The sequence below is a fragment of the Pan paniscus genome, chromosome 15, assembly GCF_029289425.2.
Source record: "Pan paniscus chromosome 15, NHGRI_mPanPan1-v2.0_pri, whole genome shotgun sequence".
NCBI classification, from domain to species: Eukaryota; Metazoa; Chordata; class Mammalia; order Primates; family Hominidae; genus Pan; species Pan paniscus.
This window is the reverse complement of record NC_073264.2, coordinates 25,522,860-25,543,429: the sequence shown is the minus strand read 5'-3', so window position 1 is coordinate 25,543,429 and position 20,570 is coordinate 25,522,860. Positions and strand designations below refer to the sequence as shown.

At 55.7% G+C, this 20,570-nt stretch overlaps 2 protein-coding genes across 8 annotated transcripts; one reads left to right on the top strand and one right to left on the bottom strand.

Annotated features, from left to right (window-relative positions):
* The first annotated feature begins 1 nt into the window (after position 1).
* Positions 2 to 8,902, top strand: IPO4 (importin 4). 6 transcript variants are annotated; one of them, XM_008961234.4, is made up of 30 exons: positions 2 to 430; positions 511 to 597; positions 726 to 805; positions 892 to 933; positions 1,353 to 1,482; positions 1,570 to 1,749; positions 1,999 to 2,064; positions 2,170 to 2,271; positions 2,358 to 2,441; positions 2,698 to 2,862; positions 2,967 to 3,020; positions 3,178 to 3,287; positions 3,581 to 3,689; positions 3,836 to 3,965; positions 4,168 to 4,281; positions 4,385 to 4,498; positions 4,730 to 4,850; positions 5,039 to 5,150; positions 5,250 to 5,332; positions 5,448 to 5,525; positions 5,602 to 5,659; positions 5,760 to 5,865; positions 5,946 to 6,139; positions 6,274 to 6,324; positions 6,713 to 6,838; positions 6,953 to 7,161; positions 7,273 to 7,405; positions 7,504 to 7,608; positions 8,363 to 8,432; positions 8,549 to 8,902. In XM_008961234.4, exons 1-30 carry the CDS (start codon positions 362 to 364, stop codon positions 8,677 to 8,679), a joined length of 3,213 nt encoding a protein of 1,070 aa, XP_008959482.1. In that variant the 5' UTR covers positions 2 to 361; the 3' UTR covers positions 8,680 to 8,902. The 6 variants fall into 6 exon arrangements, with proteins under 6 accessions (XP_008959482.1, XP_008959481.1, XP_063452539.1 ...); XM_008961233.4 differs by having other exon boundaries at positions 69 to 430; positions 2,698 to 2,874; XM_063596469.1 differs by lacking the exon at positions 6,274 to 6,324 and having other exon boundaries at positions 241 to 430.
* Positions 8,867 to 20,267, bottom strand: REC8 (REC8 meiotic recombination protein). 2 transcript variants are annotated; one of them, XM_003809069.6, is made up of 20 exons: positions 16,739 to 20,267; positions 16,496 to 16,637; positions 16,323 to 16,391; positions 16,063 to 16,205; positions 15,906 to 15,978; positions 15,693 to 15,813; positions 13,505 to 13,586; positions 12,224 to 12,303; positions 11,903 to 11,984; positions 11,738 to 11,768; positions 11,580 to 11,656; positions 11,363 to 11,412; positions 10,899 to 11,030; positions 10,449 to 10,515; positions 10,205 to 10,344; positions 9,988 to 10,036; positions 9,658 to 9,724; positions 9,395 to 9,526; positions 9,215 to 9,321; positions 8,867 to 9,111 (listed from the first exon to the last, which is right to left on the bottom strand). In XM_003809069.6, the coding sequence occupies exons 2-20, from the start codon at positions 16,549 to 16,551 to the stop codon at positions 9,026 to 9,028; spliced, it is 1,644 nt and encodes a 547-aa protein (XP_003809117.1). In that variant the 5' UTR covers positions 16,552 to 16,637; positions 16,739 to 20,267; the 3' UTR covers positions 8,867 to 9,025. The 2 variants fall into 2 exon arrangements, with proteins under 2 accessions (XP_003809117.1, XP_034793224.1); XM_034937333.2 differs by having other exon boundaries at positions 16,496 to 16,612; positions 16,739 to 17,290.
* Positions 20,268 to 20,570: the final 303 nt, after the last annotated feature.

Sequence of the window (20,570 nt, the reverse complement as noted above, 5' to 3'; positions counted from 1 at the left end):
GGCTCATGTAGTTGGAGGTTTTGGTCTGGATATAGGAACTCGAGCCCTGCTGTTAAGGGCACGGTCCTTTATAAAGCCGAGCTGGCCACTGAATGCCCGAAGCTCGAGTTCTCCAACCCAGCTTGGGAACTCCCGGCGTGGGGAACCTACATTGCCAGAGTCGGGTTTCCGCGATTCAGCCGGTGCTCAGCCTAACGGAAGTGGAGGAGCCGGACCTCTTTGTGGGAAGCGAATTGAATCACCTTGGCAACCCGCGGGACGTGCAGCAACGCCCTTTCCTCCGGAAGTGGGTGTCAGAACCTCCACGTGCTGTCCCTCCCCCTCCCCTTTTCGGCCCAGTAGCGGCGGCTCAGCTGCTGCCATGGAGCCAGCCGGGCTAGAGCGGCTCCTACGGGAGCTGCTGCTACCGGACACCGAGCGCATCCGTCGGGTACGGAGCAGGCGTAACCGGGCCAGGGCGAGCGGGAGGTTGCGGGAAAGGCCCGACTCTCACCCCTAGCTTCCCCCCAGGCCACGGAACAGCTCCAGATCGTTCTTCGGGCCCCCGCCGCTTTGCCGGCTCTCTGCGACCTGCTAGCCTCGGCGGCCGACCCCCAGGTGAGACCCCTGACTCTCCCCTCCGAGCTTCCCACTGTACGCCACCGGTCAAGCCCCAATATTCGCCCACTGCGGTCCGCTCAGCACCTTCCTGCCCGGACCCCCACGTGCTTGCTTCCTCGTCCTAGATCCGCCAGTTTGCGGCCGTGCTGACCCGCAGACGACTGAACACCCGCTGGCGACGGCTGGCGGCGGAGCAACGGGAGAGGTGGGCTGGGCCTGGGGTGGGGCGGGGCCAGGCGGAGACTTTTCTTGGGCAGGCTGGGTACCAAACACCTGCCACCTGTGTTCCAGCCTCAAGTCCCTGATCCTGACGGCCCTGCAGAGAGAAACAGAGTAAGTACCTACCCCCTTCTCTCGGGATCTTGACGACTTTGTCTAGGTTTCTGCCTTCCTTTTCAGCTCCAGGCTGGGACTTGTGGGGCAGGGACTTCAGTTCTAGACGCAAGGTGGAGTGAGGATTTTAAGGCTGTTTTGAAGACTAAAGTTCTTGAGGAAGGGTGATGATGATCTGCCAAACCCAAGTCAGAAGAATAAGACTGAAATTCAGGCTAAGTTAGACTGAACTTACCAGATTACATGCCCGCAGTGCTGTTGGGCTCCCTCTGAGCTGCTGTCTCATGTGTCCCAACTTGGCAAAGACCCTGTGCCCACACCTCCTGAAAGTTTCTCTCTTGGCTGCCCCATTGAGCCTGGCCACTGTGTGCAGAGGAAGGTATTGAAGGGTGATTGGAGGAGATCTCTCCTGTTTGCAGGCACTGTGTGAGCCTCAGCCTGGCCCAGCTCTCAGCCACCATTTTTCGAAAGGAAGGCCTGGAGGCCTGGCCACAGCTTTTGCAGCTGCTTCAGCACAGTACCCACAGCCCCCACAGCCCAGAGAGAGAGGTACCATCACATGGTTGGCAGGAGGGAGGGCCTGAGAGGCTGGATAGACCTTGTAAGCTTGCTCTCCCATCCTCTATTCTTGGACAGATGGGGCTTTTGCTGCTAAGTGTGGTGGTGACCTCCCGGCCCGAGGCCTTCCAACCCCACCACCGGGAGCTTCTTCGGCTTCTGAATGAGACTCTTGGTGAGGTGGGCTCTCCTGGGCTGCTCTTCTACTCCCTGCGCACTCTGACCACCATGGCTCCCTACCTCAGCACTGAAGATGTGGTGAGATGTGGGCCCTCGTTATCTTTGACTCCCTTTCCTCATGCCTTCATGTCGTCACCCGTAAAAGTTACAAAGCTGCTTTGGATTCTTTACCTGCCTGTGGCCCTTCCTGACAATTGAGAGGGGATGCTGTAGGTGGGCCTGGCTGTTATGCCTGGGCTCCTCCTCGCAATTCAGGCTGTGAGGAAGCTGCCAGCTGCTGGGGTGTGAGATTGGGCTGCATCATGTTCTCTGTGATGTGTCCCTCAGCCTCTCGCTCGGATGTTGGTGCCCAAGCTGATCATGGCCGTGCAGACTCTGATCCCCATAGATGAGGTGAGGACAGGTGGGCAGGAGCTCTGTTGGAAGGAGAGTGCAGAAGTGTCCAGTTTGGCCCACTGAAGAAGAGCATGGTAACCTTGTGCCTTGTTTGTCTGTCAGGCAAAGGCCTGTGAGGCCCTTGAGGCTTTGGATGAACTGTTGGAGTCAGAGGTGCCGGTCATCACCCCCTACCTCTCTGAAGTCCTCACATTCTGCCTGGAGGTGAGCCTGGAGTGGACATGGCCCCTGCTACATGCTCTGCCGGGACTTTCCTTCCCTGTCGCTGATTTTTATTATTCTGTGGACAGGTGGCTAGAAATGTGGCCCTGGGCAATGCGGTACGCGTACGTATTCTCTGCTGCCTCGCTTTCTTGGTCAAAGTCAAGAGCAAGGTAAGTGAGTGCCCATTGACACACATCACCCCACCCCCATCTCCACCCTTAGTCTCACTCCTGGGGCTTTCGGTCCGTCTCAGGGTATCTAAAGTACTGTGGGGGTTCAAGCCTTGGCCTGGCCTCACCCCAGCTCCTGCCTGGGAGGTTGGGAATTTTCTGTCGGACCCCTTATGGCCTGGAAGACTGGAATTTTTAATGTGAGCCCATCCTGGGAGCAGATTCTTAGGGACACTGTTCCACCTTCTCTGTCAAGGCCTTACTGAAGAATCATCTCCTGCCACCCTTGCTGCACACCCTTTTCCCCATTATGGCTGCTGAGCCCCCACCAGGCCAGTTGGATCCCGAGGACCAGGATTCAGAAGAGGAAGAGTTGGAGATTGAGCTGATGGGGGAGACTCCCAAGCATTTCGCTGTACAAGTGAGATGTGGGGTAGGACAGAGGGGGAAGGTGTTAGGTGGCTGTGGGACGTTGGGGAGGCAGAGATGGAGTCAAGCAAAGTAAGTCTCCCCATCCCATCTCAGGTTGTGGACATGCTGGCACTACACCTGCCCCCCGAGAAGCTCTGTCCCCAGCTGGTAAGTGTGGCTCTGTCCTTCTGGTGTCCCTACCTCCAAGTGTGCCTAGTCCCCTGAGGCCAACGACGTTTAGACCCTGGGAGGTGTGAAGGCCTATTGCCACAGGAATGGGCAGGCTCTTGCTGGGGTTTCAGAAGCGTGCCACATGCTTCCCTAGATGCCCATGTTGGAAGAGGCTTTGCGGAGCGAGAGCCCATACCAGCGCAAAGCTGGACTCCTGGTGCTGGCCGTGCTGTCTGACGGAGCTGGCAACCACATCAGGCAGAGGTATCTATTCCCCTGTCCCAGGGTGAGGGTTGCCCACAGGGAGGACCGTGGCTGTCCTGGTTTACGCTTGTTGTTCAAGCTTATTTATCAACAGCGTTTCCCCCCATTATCAAAAGTGTCTTGGCTTGGAAGATAAATGACATGGCTTACCAGCTATAGGGACCAGGGGCTGCTGCTCACCCTCTGGTGACAGGAAAAGCCTTGGTTTTTCCAGGGAAAATGAAGAGAACAGGTCAGCCTAGGGCTCTCAGGTGTAGCTTCTCAGCCTATGTCCTCTTGTTTGCCCCACCCAGACTGCTGCCCCCACTGCTGCAGATTGTGTGCAAGGGCCTGGAGGACCCCTCGCAAGTTGTACGCAATGCTGCGCTGTTTGCCCTGGGCCAGTTCTCAGAAAACCTACAGGTGAACCAGGCTGAATGTGGGAGCCACCACTTGAATGTCCCCTTCCCCTCACCTTTCATCTCTTCAAGCATCCCTGCTGCCATCAGCACTCTTGTGTGTGCCCTGCAGGTGAACCTGACTCAGGCCCTGCTTGCTCCCTCCCCCAGCCCCATATCAGCAGCTATTCAAGGGAGGTGGTGCCACTGCTCCTCGCCTACTTGAAGTCGGTGCCTCTTGGACACACACACCACCTAACCAAGGCCTGCTATGCCCTGGAGAATTTTGTGGAGAACCTAGGTAGTGATGGCAGTGGGGAGCTTGGGGAAGGGGGATGAGGTGGCGGCTTTGGCTGAATGTACAGGATGTGCATCTCCCTGCATTGCTGCCTGTGGTAGGGGAAAGGGTGTGATGGTGCCACAAAGAGGTTTCCGCCTGGAGGGAGGTGGGCGTGCAGGTAGCAGACCTGGGTTGGTTGGTAGAGGAGCATCCTTTCCCACAGGGCCCAAAGTGCAGCCCTACCTTCCGGAGCTCATGGAATGCATGCTGCAGCTTCTGAGGAACCCCAGCAGTCCCCGGGCCAAGGAGCTGGCTGTGAGCGCCCTGGGAGCCATTGGTGAGGAGAGAGGCAGGAGGCAGGGATGTGGGGTTCACCCAAAGGCCCTGTGGCTGGTGGTCCCTGCCCTCTCCAGCTCTGATTCTGTCCTTCCATCCTGCAGCTACGGCTGCCCAGGCCTCGCTGCTGCCCTACTTCCCTGCCATCATGGAGCACCTGCGGGAATTCCTGTTAACAGGCCGTGAGGACCTTCAGCCTGTGCAGATCCAGAGCCTGGGTGAGTGAGAGGTTCCCAGGTGGGGCTCCCAGTGCCAGCAAAGGGCTGGTGCTCACCTGGTGTTGACAGATTGCCCCCACAGGAGCACGGATGTCTTCCTTCTCATCAAAGGGGTGTTCTTCATGCTGTACCAAGGGGTGGGGCGGGATTTCTGAATCCCTCCCAGCCACCACCTTTGGTCCCGTAGCCCACCTCCACCTCCTGGTGGTAATGGAGCCCTTGCCCCCACAGAGACACTGGGGGTGCTGGCACGAGCAGTGGGGGAGCCCATGAGGCCGCTGGCTGAGGAATGCTGCCAGCTGGGTCTGGGCCTCTGCGACCAGGTAGACGACCCTGACTTGCGGCGCTGCACGTGAGTGACCCCTCACCCTGCCTCTGCCCTTGTCCCCTCCCCTCCTGTCTTCCCACTGGACCCACTGGAATCCTCACCCCAGACTCCAGTCATCTGGTTTGGACCATAGCCAGGTGTTCCCGGGCTCCCCCATCCTGCCTGGTGGTAGCAGGCAGGACCTTACAGCTTCTTCTGCCTGCTTTGACCAGGTACAGCCTATTTGCAGCCTTATCGGGTCTGATGGGTGAGGGCCTGGCGCCCCACTTGGAACAGATCACCACGCTCATGCTGCTGTCACTGCGTTCCACCGAGGGCATTGTGGTGAGCAAAGGGTGGGTGGGCTGGGCCAGGCCCGCCCTGCAATGGGATTTATCTCCTGGGCCCAGCTGAGCCAAAGTCCTTGCCATGCCTCCACTCCAGCCTCAGTATGACGGGAGCAGCTCCTTCCTTCTGTTTGACGATGAGAGTGATGGGGAAGAAGAGGAGGACTCAGAGATCTCAGGGTGCGGAGGGGTGCTCTTCTCATCAGGAATCTAGACTTTGGTTTTAGACAAGGGCCTAGTGCTGGATCTGCTCCTCTTGGTGCCTGATCACCACTGCCTCCCCTTCTTACTCTAGGTACAGCGTGGAGAATGCCTTCTTCGATGAGAAGGAAGACACCTGTGCTGCCGTGGGGGAGATCTCTGTGAACACCAGGTGAGCATTCGCCCTTCCCTGGCACTGAAAACCCTGCCTGGGGGCCCCTTACACACGGCTGTGTCTCTCTCTGTAGTGTGGCCTTCCTTCCATACATGGAAAGTGTCTTTGAAGAAGTATTTAAACTGCTGGAGGTGAGCGGGCCGGCGGGTGGAGTGGGTGGGGTTCTCAGGCTGGGGGCCCTGTGTTCACGGTGCACATAGCAGACATATCCCGCCCCTCCTCATCCTGCAGTGCCCTCACCTGAATGTGCGGAAGGCAGCCCATGAGGCTCTGGGTCAGTTTTGCTGTGCACTGCACAAGGCCTGTCAAAGCTGCCCCTCGGAACCCAACACTGCTGGTGAGGAGAGGCTGGGCCAGGCTGGGGGTTCTTGGGGAGGGGCAGGGCCTGACTGGTGCTTCAGCCAATAATGTCCCCAGCTTTGCAGGCTGCCCTGGCCCGAGTGGTGCCATCCTACATGCAGGCAGTGAACAGGGAGCGGGAACGCCAGGTGGTGATGGCCGTGCTGGAGGCCCTGACAGGGGTGCTCCGCAGCTGTGGGACCCTCACACTGAAGCCCCCTGGGCGCCTCGCTGAGCTCTGTGGCGTGCTCAAGGCTGTGCTGCAGAGGAAGGTGAGCAGGGCAGGTGGGCTTCGGGAAGGAGAGGTGCCGGGCCTCGGTTGGGGACTGGCTACAAGTCCACCCCCCTACCCCCATGAAAAGAGAAGGGGCGTGAAAGCTCCGCTAAGTTGAGCTACTTCTTGTAGACAGCCTGTCAGGATACTGACGAGGAGGAGGAAGAGGAAGATGATGATCAGGTGAGAGCCAGGGATAAAAACTGGGACCAGGCGGTCCAGGCAGTCTCCACAGGGACAGGGGTGGACAGTGTATTTGGGCTTGGCCTGGGGCAGCCAGGGCCACTAAAAGAGACTGGTAATGGCCAGAGGGATACAACCCTGATCCCACTAAGCCAGTGGGAGTTCAGGGAAGGAGAGCAGTGTGGACTGGGGTGTGCTTGGAGTGACAGGTAGGAGCAGAAGAGCCAGGGGAAGAAGCTGGGTCATGGAAACACCCAGCTTGAGAGGGGCCAGCCCTATCAACCAAGGGCAGCTCCAGGGACCCCTGCAGCTGGTGGCAGAGCGTGGGAAGGAGGTGTACAGTCACTGAGCTGGCCCTGGTGCTCCAGCCCCTGACCTGGCTCCACAGGCTGAATACGACGCCATGTTGCTGGAGCACGCTGGAGAGGCCATCCCTGCCCTGGCAGCCGCGGCTGGGGGAGACTCCTTTGCCCCATTCTTTGCTGGTTTCCTGCCATTATTGGTGTGCAAGACAGTGAGTGTCCATCTTCTGGCTTCAAGCCCTAGTCCCCTCGTGCACCTGGTGCCCACCACAGCCTTTATTCTTGGCCCAGGCTGATCTGTACTCCTTCCTGTTCTCCCCCATCAGAAACAGGGCTGCACAGTGGCAGAGAAGTCCTTTGCAGTGGGGACCTTGGCAGAGACTATTCAGGGCCTGGGTGCTGCCTCAGCCCAGTTTGTGTCTCGGCTGCTCCCTGTGCTGTTGAGCACCGCCCGAGAGGCAGACCCCGAGGTGCGAAGCAATGCCATCTTTGGGATGGGCGTGCTGGCAGAGCATGGGGGCCACCCTGCCCAGGAGTATCCTTGGCTCGCAGGACGGGAGGGACTGGAGGTTGGGGGAGTGTCCCCAGGGCTTGCAGGTGGGCAAGGTCTACCTGAGCGGGTGGCCATTCCTTGACTGTGGACCAGACACTTCCCCAAGCTGCTGGGGCTCCTTTTTCCCCTCCTGGCGCGGGAGCGACATGATCGTGTCCGTGACAACATCTGTGGGGCACTTGCCCGCCTGTTGATGGCCAGTCCCACCAGGAAACCAGAGCCCCAGGTGAGGGAGGGAGACATCAGGCAGGGCTTGGAAGCTGAGGAGGGAGGGTGGTGGAGGGCAGGGCAGGGCAGGTTGGCCTGAGACATTTGTGTGCCCAGGTGCTGGCTGCCCTACTGCATGCCCTGCCACTGAAGGAGGACTTGGAGGAGTGGGTCACCATTGGGCGCCTCTTCAACTTCCTGTACCAGAGCAGCCCTGACCAGGTAACCTTGCTGCTGGCAGCCCTCAGAGGGGAACGTGCCACTCCACTCAGTGATAGGCACTGTCTGCTGATGAGGCTCGGGAGCTCCAGGCTGTCAGTTGCACCTGATGCAAGGTGACAGTTTCAGCTGTTCTTTTGGTACTCCCTGCACCATTTCTTATTTGTCTGCAAGGATTGGCAGCCAGTCCTGTGATGGGACAGGAGGGACTTCCTTTCTCCACGTAGCATTTTTCCTGAGGAAGCTCCATTTCTACCCTTTGGTCTGAGCCAGAAGTTGCAGTTTTCCTAGGCTGGTTTCCTAAACCGGGGCCCTTTCAAACTGTGCTCTGTGGAGCCCAGGGTACCTCTGGGCCACCACACCATACATTTCAATCAGATCAGCTCTGCTCTCTGAAGAGATTTTGCCTGTACCAAGTAGCTAGGTTTGGAGTCATGTCAGAGTGTTTGTGTCACCCTTGTCTTATACCTTTAGAGACTGTTGTGTAGGTGGAGCTCCTGAGTGTCTGGGTTTCTTTAGGTCTTGAGGCTATGACTTTAATCATTTTGTCCCACATCCCCCATTCCCTCCAAAAAAAATCATTAGCACCAAGTTTCATTGGTTCTTCTCATGTTCATAGTTGTCTTGGATGCCTGTGAATCAGTACCAGGTGCAACCACCCCCCTGATAAGAGACTCTGCCACTCCTTGGTCCTGACCACCCTCCTAGACCTGGGGTCTGGGGCTGCTGCCCTGAGTCAGCCACTCTTTCCTCACAGGTTATAGATGTGGCTCCCGAGCTTCTGCGTATCTGCAGCCTCATTCTGGCTGACAACAAGATCCCACCAGGTGAGGGTAGGAGTCATAGGCAGGGGCTCGCGGGAGGCTGGGAGTAGCAGGGCTCAGAGGGCCTGGGGCAGCGAGGCTTTAGGAGCCCCGACCTTTCTCCCTCCCTCTCCACCCAGACACCAAGGCCGCACTGTTGCTGCTCCTGACGTTCCTGGCCAAACAGCACACCGACAGCTTTCAAGCAGCTCTGGGCTCACTGCCTGTTGACAAGGCTCAGGAGCTCCAGGCTGTACTGGGCCTCTCCTAGACTGCAGGCTGCAGCCAGTCCAGAGAGAATAGAGCCTGCCCAGGCCTTAAGACCACCTCTCAGCCCAGTTCAGTTCTGCCTTACCAAAGATTCTGAGACTCATACCCATTTGGAGCCAGCCCCACTTGCTGCCTTACAGGGCTGTCCCTGAGGCTGGATCTGTTACAAATGAGTCATGACATCATACTGTAATAAAAGCAGCTTGTTTTCTGCTTGAACAATAGCTCTGAGAGCAAGAAGGCTGGAAATGCACATTCAGAAATGAGGTAAGCAGGACCCAGTGAGGCACGACGTGGTTTACTAGAAGTGGCCGGTTTTCTGGCAGCTTTGTAAATGGACTCTAACCTCAGTGGAATCTGGGCCCCGGCTGGATCAGGAGGCGACCATATGGCTTTTCTTGTTTCACGTGAAGAATCTGTTGCGCTGAGAGCACTGGTCAAGAGGGGAGGAGAGGGCAGGTCGGGGGAGTCCCTGTACGGGCCTCTGGTCTCTGTGTCCCTGCCCCACATACACACACACACATGCATACACTCACCCAGGAGCAGGTAGAAGACCCGGGCAGCCATCCTGCGGGGGCTGAGAGGTGACACCAGGCTGCTGAAGTCAGGCTCCCTGTTAGCCTGCAGCTCCAGTGCCACTGCCCTATAGAGATCAAGAACCATTAGCAGAGGCTTCAGCCCGGGTCCACCCCATCAAGGTGCCACCTCCCTGGTACCTGTGCACTGCTTCCAGTGAGAGCAGCTCGAGCTCTGGGGGCAGCACCAAAGGCATCTCCATGGGCACCTCAGGGAGTTCAGGCACCACGGGCAATGCAGGAGCTTCTGGCGCCTCCACCTCAGCCCAGGCCCTAGGAGGACATGAGAGAGTAGGGAAGGTGGCAGCTGTGACAGTGACAAGGGGCATACCCATCCCAGCAGCTGTTTCCACCACCTGGCCAAGGGCTGTGGGCCCTGGCTCCCACGGAGCCTGGCCGCTTACCACCGTTCTTCTGGTGGGATGAGGCTGATGCGGGACTTCTCCTCTTCAGCTGCCTCTAGGGAGATCTCTGTTGGGGGAGGAAAGGCGCTAGTGGGTGTCTGCTTGGGTGGCAGTTAGGGCCTTGTGGCCACCTGGTGTAAGCAGATGGCAGAGCCGTGCGGTGACTTGTTAAAAGCACATAGGTGGGAGAGCTGAGGAGGACCAGTCCGTGCTTCCTTATGTCACACACACACGCCTTCACTCATAAAACAGCTTCAGCAGTTGGGATACTAGTTTCCTGGGACAGTGGTTAGGGTGTGGTCCCACTGCGCCTCTTCTCTAGGTGCTTACCTAAAGACACCATAAGGGGAACACTGGGCTCCAGGGCCTCCCTCGGGACCTGGGGATGGGAGAAGTAGAACTAAGACCCCAAGCATCTGGGACTTGGGCCTCAGAAGGCACAAGGCCAGTGAGCCTGTGCTGTTGGCTCTCATAGCAGGAGAGGGCAGCCAGCTGGTCAGGCAGACCCTGGCACTGGGGCGATGCAGTAAACAGGTGGTGCAGTTACCTCAATCTCACTTGGAACTTCAATCTTTCTCCTTTCCTCCTCAGCGGCTGCCTCCTCAGGCAGCTCTCGCCTGAGGGCTTTTGGGGGTGGCTGGGCACAATGGGTCCAGAGACCCAGTAGTTCAGGGGGTAGCCAGCCAGCTGTGGACAAGAGGGTAGTAGGCACAGGGTTTGAGGCGTAAGGAGCACCAGGAATGAGGAATTGGTTTTGAGGATACTTCGTGCCCAACCCCCACCATTCTTACAGAGAGTTGGGGTTCTGAACAACTCCACAGGGCCTCTGATGGTCCTCTCGGGAGGCTGCACCATGGGCTGTGTGGTGGGGGAAGGTCAGAAGCCCCATTATAAAGCAGCCACTCCTCAGGGCCCCTTTGCCTCTTTGCAATGCACTGTTCTGGGGCTTCTGGACTTCCCCAGCTTTTGCGCTCATGACCCTGCCTGCCCTGCTCATTGCTAAAAGAAAGACTTTTTAACCTGGTGCCCATGGGTATGACAGGTGGGTCACTAAAGGAGCATGAAGAGTTGTATATGTGCAAACCCACATCGCCTGCATTTTCTGGAGAATGGAGGAGATTTTTCATCAAGTTCCCAATCCTCCCCCAACCCACCTGAGGAGTTTGGAAGGCTCAGCCTGCATGTGCCCCTGGTCATCCCTGCCTCCCTCCCTTCCCCGGCAAAGCCTGGGCTGCACTCACACATTCCCAGCAGTGGGCTCTGGTTTGCAGTTGTTCCTGGAATTTCTCCGGGGAGATCTGAGTCTCCTTGTCCCAGAACAGTAACCGGCGACGACGGCGGCGGCGAGGAGGTGGGGGGACTGGGGGCCTCCTCTGTTGAGTCGGGAGGGCAGGTAGGGGCAAGGCTGCCCATTACTCCTTTTCCTGTCATTCTGGTGGACTGCTAACAGGACCCCACACCCGCCCCTAGAGGAACCTGGAGAGGGCTTGTGCGGGGTCTCCATGCACTTGAGCAGCTCATACCTTGCATAAGGGTACCCATCTGGGAAGCGTAGGCCAGATACGATGGGGTGTAGAAAGGGGCATCTTTTATCATCTGCACTAAGGACCCCTGTAAGCTAGCAGTGGCCCTGGGCTTGGGGAGGCAGTCCTTGTGGGGGAGGGCAAAAAGGAGGAGGAGGAGGATTAGAAGGGAGGCTACTCACCTCTGGGCTGGGTGGGGCTGGCAGACGCAGCTCCTCCGGGGGGGTCACCTCTGCAACAACACCCAAGGGGCTCTGTCCCATAAGCCCCTTACCCCTTGCAGATGCCAGGGCAAGAAACTGCAGGGTCCTCCCTTTAGCAAGTTGGGATATAAAGCCCTTGTCTGCAGCAGTATCCAGGTACTCCCAGAAAAGCCCCTGGGGCATGGTGAGCACTCACCCATGAGTAGGGCCCCAGGTTCCCAGCCTGTCGGCCTCAGCTCCTCAGGACCCAGTGCCTCTGCTATTCCTTCCACCCTGAGGGGAAATGGGCAAGAGAAATGAGGAGACCCTTCCCAGCACTGACACCCTACCTGGTCTAGGAGTTCTTGCCCTTACTCTGCAGGAGCTGGAGGTGGGAGCCGCGGGACTGTGGAGAGAGAATCAGAGTTCAGAGGACAGAAAAAGAGAAATGGGAGCATTCATTGCCCAGTCCCAGAATGCCCACGCCAGGGGTCTGACTATCCAGCTCCAGGCAGGCCCTACGCTGCCGGAGACACCTACTTTCTAACAAGATAGCTTCTTCTTCCTCTGCGATCAGCAGCTCCAGTTCTCGGCGGCTGACCTCTGGGAGCTCCCGTTCACCCTGTCCAGAGAGGAAGAGCAAGGGGAGGGGATTCAATAATATTTCTGAAAAAGGCAAGTGGATCCAGGAGAGTGGATCCCAGAGGCATGCCACAGGGCCAGGTTCAAGGAAGCCACTGAGTGCTCAAGTGCCAGGGACAGAGAATAGGGAAATGGAGACAGAAAAGGCAGGACTCTGGGGACAGAGAGAAGTACATGCAAGGGGGCTGGACCTCAGGCCCTGTGTGCAGGGGAACTCACCTCAATCTCCAGCATCCGTATGGGCTCTGCCTCCAGGATCGTGATGGCCTCAGGTGGCAGCACAGTGACTGGAATCCTCTCTGGAGGGACAGGAGAGTCACTAGCCTCTCTGCTTCTTTCCAAATTCCCACAGCCATGCAGTTAAGGAAAAGCATGGACTCTGAAGTCAAGGTAACCTGGATTCTAATCAGACCCAGGCTAATCTCTGGCATCCTGACCCTGGGTACACTGCTTAACCACTGTGAGCCTCACTTTCCTCATCAGTAAAGTGGGGAGGCTGGGCGAGGTGGCTCACACCTGTAATCCCAACACTTTGGATCGCTTGAGCCCAGGAGTTTGAGGCCAGCCTGGGCAACATAGCGAGACCCTGTCTCTACAAAAAATTTAAAAACTAGCCAGGTGTGGTGGCTTATCCCTGTGGTCCCAGCTACTCTGGAGGCTGAGGTGGGAGGATTGCTTGAGCCCTGGGGGTCAAGGCTGCAGTGACCTATGATCATCATACCACTGCACTCCAGCCTGGGAAAAAAAAAAAAAAAAAAGCCGAGTGTGGTGGCTCACGCCTGTAATCCCAGCACTTTGGGAGGCTGAGGTGGGTGGATCAACTGAGGTCAGAAGTTTGAGACCAGCCTGGCCAACATGGCAAAAACCCATCTCTACTAAAAATACGAAAATTAGCTGGGCGTGGTGGTGCATGCCTGTAATCCCAGCTACTAGGAAGGAGAATTGCTTGAATCCGGGAGGCGGAGGTTGCAGTGAGCCTAAAGTGCACCACTGTACTCCAGCCTGGGCTAGAGAGTGATACCCCATCTCTCAAAAAAAAAAAAAGGATAAGAAATCTGACCTCAGAGGACTCTTGTGAGGTACTGATGAGGTTACACACATAAAATGCCCCTCACCAGGCACGGTGGCTCACACCTGTAATCCTAGCACTTTGGGAGGCCGAGGCGGGCGGATCACCTGAGGTCAGGAGTTTGAGACCAGCCTGGCCAACATGGCGAAACCCCATCTCTACTAAAAATACAAAAATTCGCCGGGCATGGTTGTGCACATCTGTAATCCCAGCTACTAGGGAGGCTGAGGCGGGACAATTGCTTGCAGTGAGCCGAGATCGTGCCACTGCACTGTAGCCTGGGCAACAGAGTGAGACTCTGCCTCAAAAAAAAAAAAAAAAAAAAAAAAAGGGCCCCTCACAAGGCCTGGCTCTTAAGCTCAAAAATGGCATTTCTACAGCTCTTGGGCCTGCCTATGCCTCTCACCAGAAAGAAGGTTCTCTCTGCTGACCTGGCTCCCTGGGCTCTGTAGGGACTTCAGGAGGGATCTCTTCAACTCTCTCTGGGATTGCAGCCTCTAAGAGGTGTCGAATCTTTGGAGAGGGATTGGAAACAAAAGATAGGGTTCAGCTTCAGCCCCCTGCTTTCCCACTTTTCACAGCCTTCTTCAACAATGCACGGTAATCTCCTTTTATGCCTAATTCTTGTTGCATTGACATCAGCTTGCAGTAAACTCACCCGCCATCTGGCCTTCTTTCCTCAGTTCCTGTTCTCACCTCCCTCCCCAACCCGCACCCCAGTTATCTAGCCCTCATCGATTTGTGCAAGAAGGCCGGGCTCGGTGGCTTACGTCTGTAATCCCAGCACTTTGGGAGGCTGAGGTGGGTGGATCACTTGATGTCAGGAGTTCGAGACCAGCCTGGCCAACATCGTGAAACCCCATTTCTACTAAAAATACAAAAATTAGCCGGGCCTGTAATTCCAGCTACTTGAGAGGCAGAGACAGGAGAATTGCTTGAACCTGGGAAGCAGAGATTGCAGTGATCTGAGATTGAGCCACTGCACTCCAGCCTGGTGACAGAGCAAGACTCCATCTCAAAAAAAAAAAAAAAAAAATTTGTGCAAGCAGCAGTGCATCGTTATCCTTGGCAAGTGTTGCGGTTGACAGAGGTGAACAGAAAAGATTCTTGATCTTAAGGAAGTCTAGTGGGAAGACAAGGTTGTATGTAACCCCACAAGAGTCAAGGCAAAGGGTAAAACAAGGCCCTAGCAAAGTGCTGAGTTCCCAAACTGCATTTGGTTCCGGCTAAGACTGGGATAAATATTTCATAGAGAAGGGCAGCATTTGAGCCAGGTCTGTAAGAATATGTAGAACCCGACTTGTAGAGGATGAGGGATGACCATTATGGGCTAGGGAAACAGTACAAGCAAAGATGTGAATGTGGCATCATTGAGGCATAAGGGCCAAACTAGTGTTTAGGAGCCACAGATGCCCAGAGGACTGAGAGAGAAGTCTGGGGATGACTAGTTCTAAACTGGGGTATGTGCCGGCCACGGTGGTTCACACCTGTAATCCCAGCACTTTGGGAGGCCAAGGCGGGTGGAGTGCCTGAGATCAGGAGTTCAAGACCAGCCTGACCAACATGATGAAACTCCATCTCTACTAAAGATACAAAAATTAGCCGGGCATGGTGGCAGGCATCTGTAATCCCAGCTATTCGGGAGGCCGAGGCAGGAGAATCCCTTGACCAGAGGAAGCGGAGGTTGAAGTGAGCCAAGATCATGCCACTGCACTCCAGCCTGGGTGACAGAGACTCCATCTCAAAAAATAATAATAATAGGCCAGCGCGATGGCTCACGCCTGTAATCCTAGCACTTTGGAAAGCCAGGGTGGGTGGATCACCTGAGGTCTGGAGTTCGAGACCAGCCTGGCCAATATGGCGAAACCCTAAAAAAATTGGGCCGGGCTCTGTGGCTCATGTCTGTAATCCCAGCACTTCAGGAGGAGGAGACGGGCGGATCATGAGGTCAGGGGTTCGAAACCAGCCTGGCCAGCATGGTGAAACCCTGTCTCAACTAAAAATACAAAATCAGTTGGGCATGATGGCAAATGCCTGTAGTCCCAGCTACTCGGGAGGCTAAGGCAGGAGAATCGCTTGAACCGGGGAGGCAGAGGTTGCAGTAAGCTGAGATCGTGCCACTGCACTCCAGCCTGGGCCACAGAGCAAGATCCTGTCTCAAAAATAACAATAATAATAGTAATAAAATAAAAAAAGAAATGGGGCATGGAGAGCCCCAAATGCTAGTAATCTGTTTGCAGCAGGAGCCACTGTTCAAATGGGGAACCAAGGAAGGGGTTGACATTAAGCTGTAGGAGTATTGGGAATAGATGGAGGAGGACAGGGGTAAGAAAGCCCAGTGCAGAGAGATGAGAGCCTGGATTAGGGCCTCGGCAGTGAAAACAGTGTGGAGACAAGTGGGGACAAGAGCTGCCTCCAGTGGGGAAACCGTCTGATCAGATTGGCCCTGAGTACAGGGGGCTTCGCCTGGATGGGTCCACCTTGGCAGTCCCCCTGCACCATCTCCTGTGGGAGAGAGCTGTGGTAAGCTTCCTTCCCCAACCCCAATGTCAGAGTGACACAGGGACAGCACTCCCCTTCTGCACTGCCAATTCACGAGTCTCGGGGAATGAGCCCTACCTGAGGGATATCGAAAGGACTAGGAAGTCTGGGATCCACAGACATCATCCCAAAAAAGGGATCTGGAGCGTCTTCTAGGGTCTCCATTATGGCCAGGTGGTTAGGAAGCAGCAGGCTGGGTCTGGGAGAGAATGTAGGCCGTGAAGGACTGAGGCTGAGCTAGGCTGAGGCCAAGCTAGCAGGTGTTCCATCAAAGGCCCAGGGCACACTCACAGCTCAGTCTCCATATCTATTCGGATCTGCAGCTGGGCACGGTGGAGGCGCTCCAAGATGTGCTGGATGTCCTCTGTGGGCAGGGAGGACGAGGTAGACAGCCAGCTTAGCAGACAGCTGCTCAGCCCGCCCCACCTTTGAGGGTTCCCAGCCTTACCCACGAGGTACTGGCATTGTTGAGAATAGACGCGGATCACACCGATCTGAAGTTGGGCTGAGAGATAGAGGGAGAAGCGGGGCCGCGGCAGGCCGGGCTGCGGAGGTTGCACTCGTACCAGCACGTAATTGAGGATTTCCTCGCTGGGGAACAATGCGCCCTGATTACCGCTGCGTCCAGGAGTGGGCCCACAGTCTTGGCCACCCCATCCCCTAACTCACCCCCCGCACCAGGCCCTCCTTCCCTTTTCTGGGCCTTACCAGGTCTTCACCACATTCACCCTCAGGTATTCGCGCTTCACCAACCGGCTGCCGCGAGTCGCCGCCAGCCTGAAGTGGGTGGGGAAGGTGGGAGAATGGGGATGGAGGGGGAGCTGTCAGGCTGGGATCCCGGGCAGCGTCCGCCATCGCGCGCCAACGGGCCCCGCCCTTACCAGATGGTGGCAAAGCAGCCGGTGTGGCGCTGAAGCACGTTGGGATAGTAGAACATTGTCCCTCTGGTCTTTCACCCTCGATTCCACCAGATCCCCGTTCGGATCTGAGTCGGAATTCTTTAGGGCACAGAATTCCCAACACCTTGGGGAGAAGTCAGGATTTGGACTTCTCTGGTGGCAAGGTGGGTGCACCTAGAAAGTCAAGTTAATGAGGCAACGAACAATGGGCAGATACACAATTACCAGGATAACTGCGACGCAGGAGATGGGCGCCCCTCTCTGTGGACCCTCAGTGGATCCGCACGCCACGTGATGCGTCAAACTTGAGACTTCTGGGTTGGGTTCCAGGTTGGAGATGCAGAGCTCCGAGGGGACGTCCGGGCCGGAATCCAGAGCAGGTCCCGAGGGAGCACGGTGTCCTCCACAGCAGGCCTCGGTCCTCGAGCGCTGGGAGCGATGTCAGGCCCCTGGGCCTTGCACTGGCTTGGGCGGCCGCGGTGTGGCCCCGGGCCGCCTACTGCAGGACTAGATCGCACCGCGGGAAGCGAGCGCTTCGGAGCACCGCACCTCGCTCCTCATTAGATGGCGGCTTTTGCCCTGACAGCCAATGGGGAACGGGGGTCGGGTCGGGAACGCCAAGTATCCTGGCAACAGGGTCTCCCGAGGCAGCCAGCAAACCAATCATAAGGATTCTGCGCGCCGCTGGGGTCCATTGTGAGGTGTTCCGACCAATGGGCTCCGGTTCTCGCCTCTAGTAACAGGCGCCCCTTCCTTGACCAATGAGCGCATCCCCGTCGCTCCCCCCCGCCGCTCCCCCGCCGCAAGCCTGGCAACAAGGGCGCCTCAATTGGTAGGGGAGGTCGGGTCACCTCGGGGGCAACTGTGCTGGGCCTCTTCCGGGTGCCAAGATGTACCTTGCACGGCGCCTGACCTGAGGTTAGACCCCGCCCTTCCCCCAATCCACAAACTCCGACTTTGTTTCTAACTAGGGCGTGTCGTGTGCGGCAGAGGAAGAAAGATGTGAGATGAGGCCGGGCGCAGTGGCTCACGCCTGTAATCCTAGCACTTTGGGAGGCCGAGGCGGGCGGATCATGAGGTTAGGAGTTCGAGTCCAGCCTGACCAACATGGTGAAACCCCGTCTCTACTAAAAATGCAAAAGTTAGCTGGGCGTAGTGGCACGCGCCTGTAATCCCAGCTACTCAGGAGGCTGAGGCAGGAGAATGCTTGAACCTGGGAGGCGGAGGTTGCAGTGAGCCGAGATCGTGCAGCTCCACTCCAGCCTGGGCAAGGGAGCAAGACTCCGTCTCAAAAAAAAAAAAAAAATGCTGTGAGATGATGGCCTTGGAGCCACCACAGGTCAATGAGGAAGAAGTCAAATTTTTTTTTTTTTTTTTTTTTTTTTTTTTTTTTTTTTTTGAGATGGAGGCTCTCACTGTTGCCCAGGCTGGAATGCAGTGGCGCTATCTCGGCAATCTCGGCTCACTGCATCCTCTGCCCCCCATCCCCTCAGGTTCAAGCGATTCTCGTGTCTCGGCCTCCTGAGTAGCTGGGATTACAGGCACCCTCCATCACACCCAACTAATTTTTGCATTTTTAGAAGACACGGGATTTCACTATGTTGGCCAGGCTGGTTTCTTTTCTTTTTGAGATGGAGTTTCACTCTGTCACCCAGGCTGGAGTGCAGTGGCGCAGTCTCAGCTCATTGCAGCCTCCGCCTCCCCGGTGCAAGGGATTCTCCTGCCTCAGGCTCTGCCCACCACCACACCTGGCTAAATTTTGTATTTTTTAGTAGAGACAGGGGTTTCACCATGTTGGCCAGGCTGGTCTCGAACTCCTGACCTCAGGTGATCCGCCGGCCTTGGCCTCCCAAAGTGCTGGGATTACAGGAGTGAGCCACCACCCCCAGCTGAAGAAGTCAATCTTACACGAAACTCCGAAAGGACTTACTGGGGTCACTTCCTAAATCTGAACAACTTAGGTTATGGGCACGCCACGTGTGGTCCTTTCCCAGCTGTCAGTGTTCTCCCGGCTGAAATAGACTTTAGCATTTTTGGATGCAGCACAACTTCCTAGCCTGGAAAAGCCATATTCTCAAACAATTATTTGTGTAAATTTAAGAGGTACAGTTGTAATAACAAATAACCCTTGTCCCTATGCCTTCTACCTTTGCACAGCCATTTCTTTGGCCTAGAATGCCCTTCTCTGCCTTGACTCCAGGGCATGCTTCTTCCTGAGACTTATATCTTACTGCAGCTGAGCTGACCCTATCTTCTTACAGTCCCCTTCAATTTGGGAGCTTTTTTTTTTTTTTTTTTTTTTTTTTTTTCTGAGATGGAATTTTGCTCGTCGCCCAGGCTGGAGTGCAATGGACCATCTTGACTCAGTGCAACCTCCGCCTCCTGGGTTCAAGCAATTCTCCTACCTAAGCCTCCTGAGTAGCTGGGACTACAGGCGTGTGCCACTATGCCTGGCTAATTTTTTTGTATTTTTAGTAGAGACAGGGTTTCACCATGTTGGCCAGGCTGGTCTCAAACTCCTGACCTCAGGTGACACCCGCCTCGGCCTCTCAAATTACATGCCTATAGTCACAGCTACTCAGAAGGCTGAGACAGGAGGATCGATTGAGCCGAAGGTCGAGGCTGCAGTGAGCCATGATTGCACTGCTGTGCTCCAGCATGGGCGATTCTGTCAAAAAAAAAAAAAGAAAGAAAGAAAAAAAGAAATACATGAAGTGGCCATAAGTGCTATGAAGAAAATGAGGCAGCATAGGAGGATAGAATAATGACGGCTGCTATTTAGGGAGGGTACTCAGGGAAGCCTTGCCCCCTCTCTTAGGAGAGAAAATTTGAAGAAAGTGGGTAAGTCATGTGCCTACCTGAAGGAAGAGTAATTTAGACAAAAGAACCAGCAAATGCAAAGACCCTGAGGTAGAAATGTGTTTGGTGGGTTCAAGGAGCCTGGAGCAAAGTGACAGGGGAAGAATGGCAAGGGGCGAGAGAGAGAGGAGGGGGGGTAGGGTCGCATCACAGGACCTCAGAGGTCCTTATGGGGATTTGAGCTTTTACCCTGGGTGATTTGGGACCCACTGGAAGGTTCTGAGCAGAGGAGTGACATGATCAGAATTACATGTGAAAAGAATCTCTACTGTGTTGAGAATAGCTTAAGGTAGACACGTGTGGAAACAGATGTGAAGGAAGCAGAGGAGGAGACATGAGAGATGGTGGTAGTTTGTTCCAAAGTGTTGCTGATGGAAACAGAGAGAAGTGGTCAGACCCTGGATACATATTGAAGGAATAGCGAGCGACAGGATTTGCTGATGAATTGGATGTGGGGTATGACAGAAAATGGAAGGAGGCCAGGTATAGTAGCTCACACCTGCAATCCCAGCACTTTAGGAGGTCAAGTAGTTGGGACTATAGGCACACACTACCACACCTGGCTTTTTTTTTTCCCCCACTTTTTTTTTTTGAGATGGAGTTTCGCTCTTGATGCCCAGGCTTGGAATGCAATGGCACGATCTTGGCTCACTGCAACCTCTGCCTCCTGGGTTCAAGTGATTCTCCTGCCTCAGCCTCCCAAGTAGCTGGGATTATAGGCATGTGCCACCATGCCCAGCTGATTTTTTTTATATTTTTAGTAGAGATGGGGTTTCACCATGTTGGTCAGGCTGGTCTCGAACTTCTGACCTCAAGTGATCCACCCACCTGGGCCTTCCAAAGTGCAAGGATTACAGGTGTGAGCCACCATGCCTGGCCTCACCTGGCTAATTTTTAAGAATTTTGGGGAGCCAGGTGCAGTGGCTCACGCCTGTAATCCCAGCACTTTGGGAAGCTGAGGTGGGCAGATCACCTGAAGTCAGGAGTTCGAGACCAGCCTGGCCAACATGGTGAAACCCTGTCTCTACTAAAAATACAAAAATTAGCCTGGCATAGCGGTGCGCACCTGTAATCCCAGATACTCAGAAGGCTGAGGCAGGAGGATCACTTGAACCCAGGAGGTGGAGGTTGCAGTGAGCCAAGATTGCACTACTGCACTCCAGCCTGGGCGACAGAGTGAGACTCTGTCTCAAAAAAA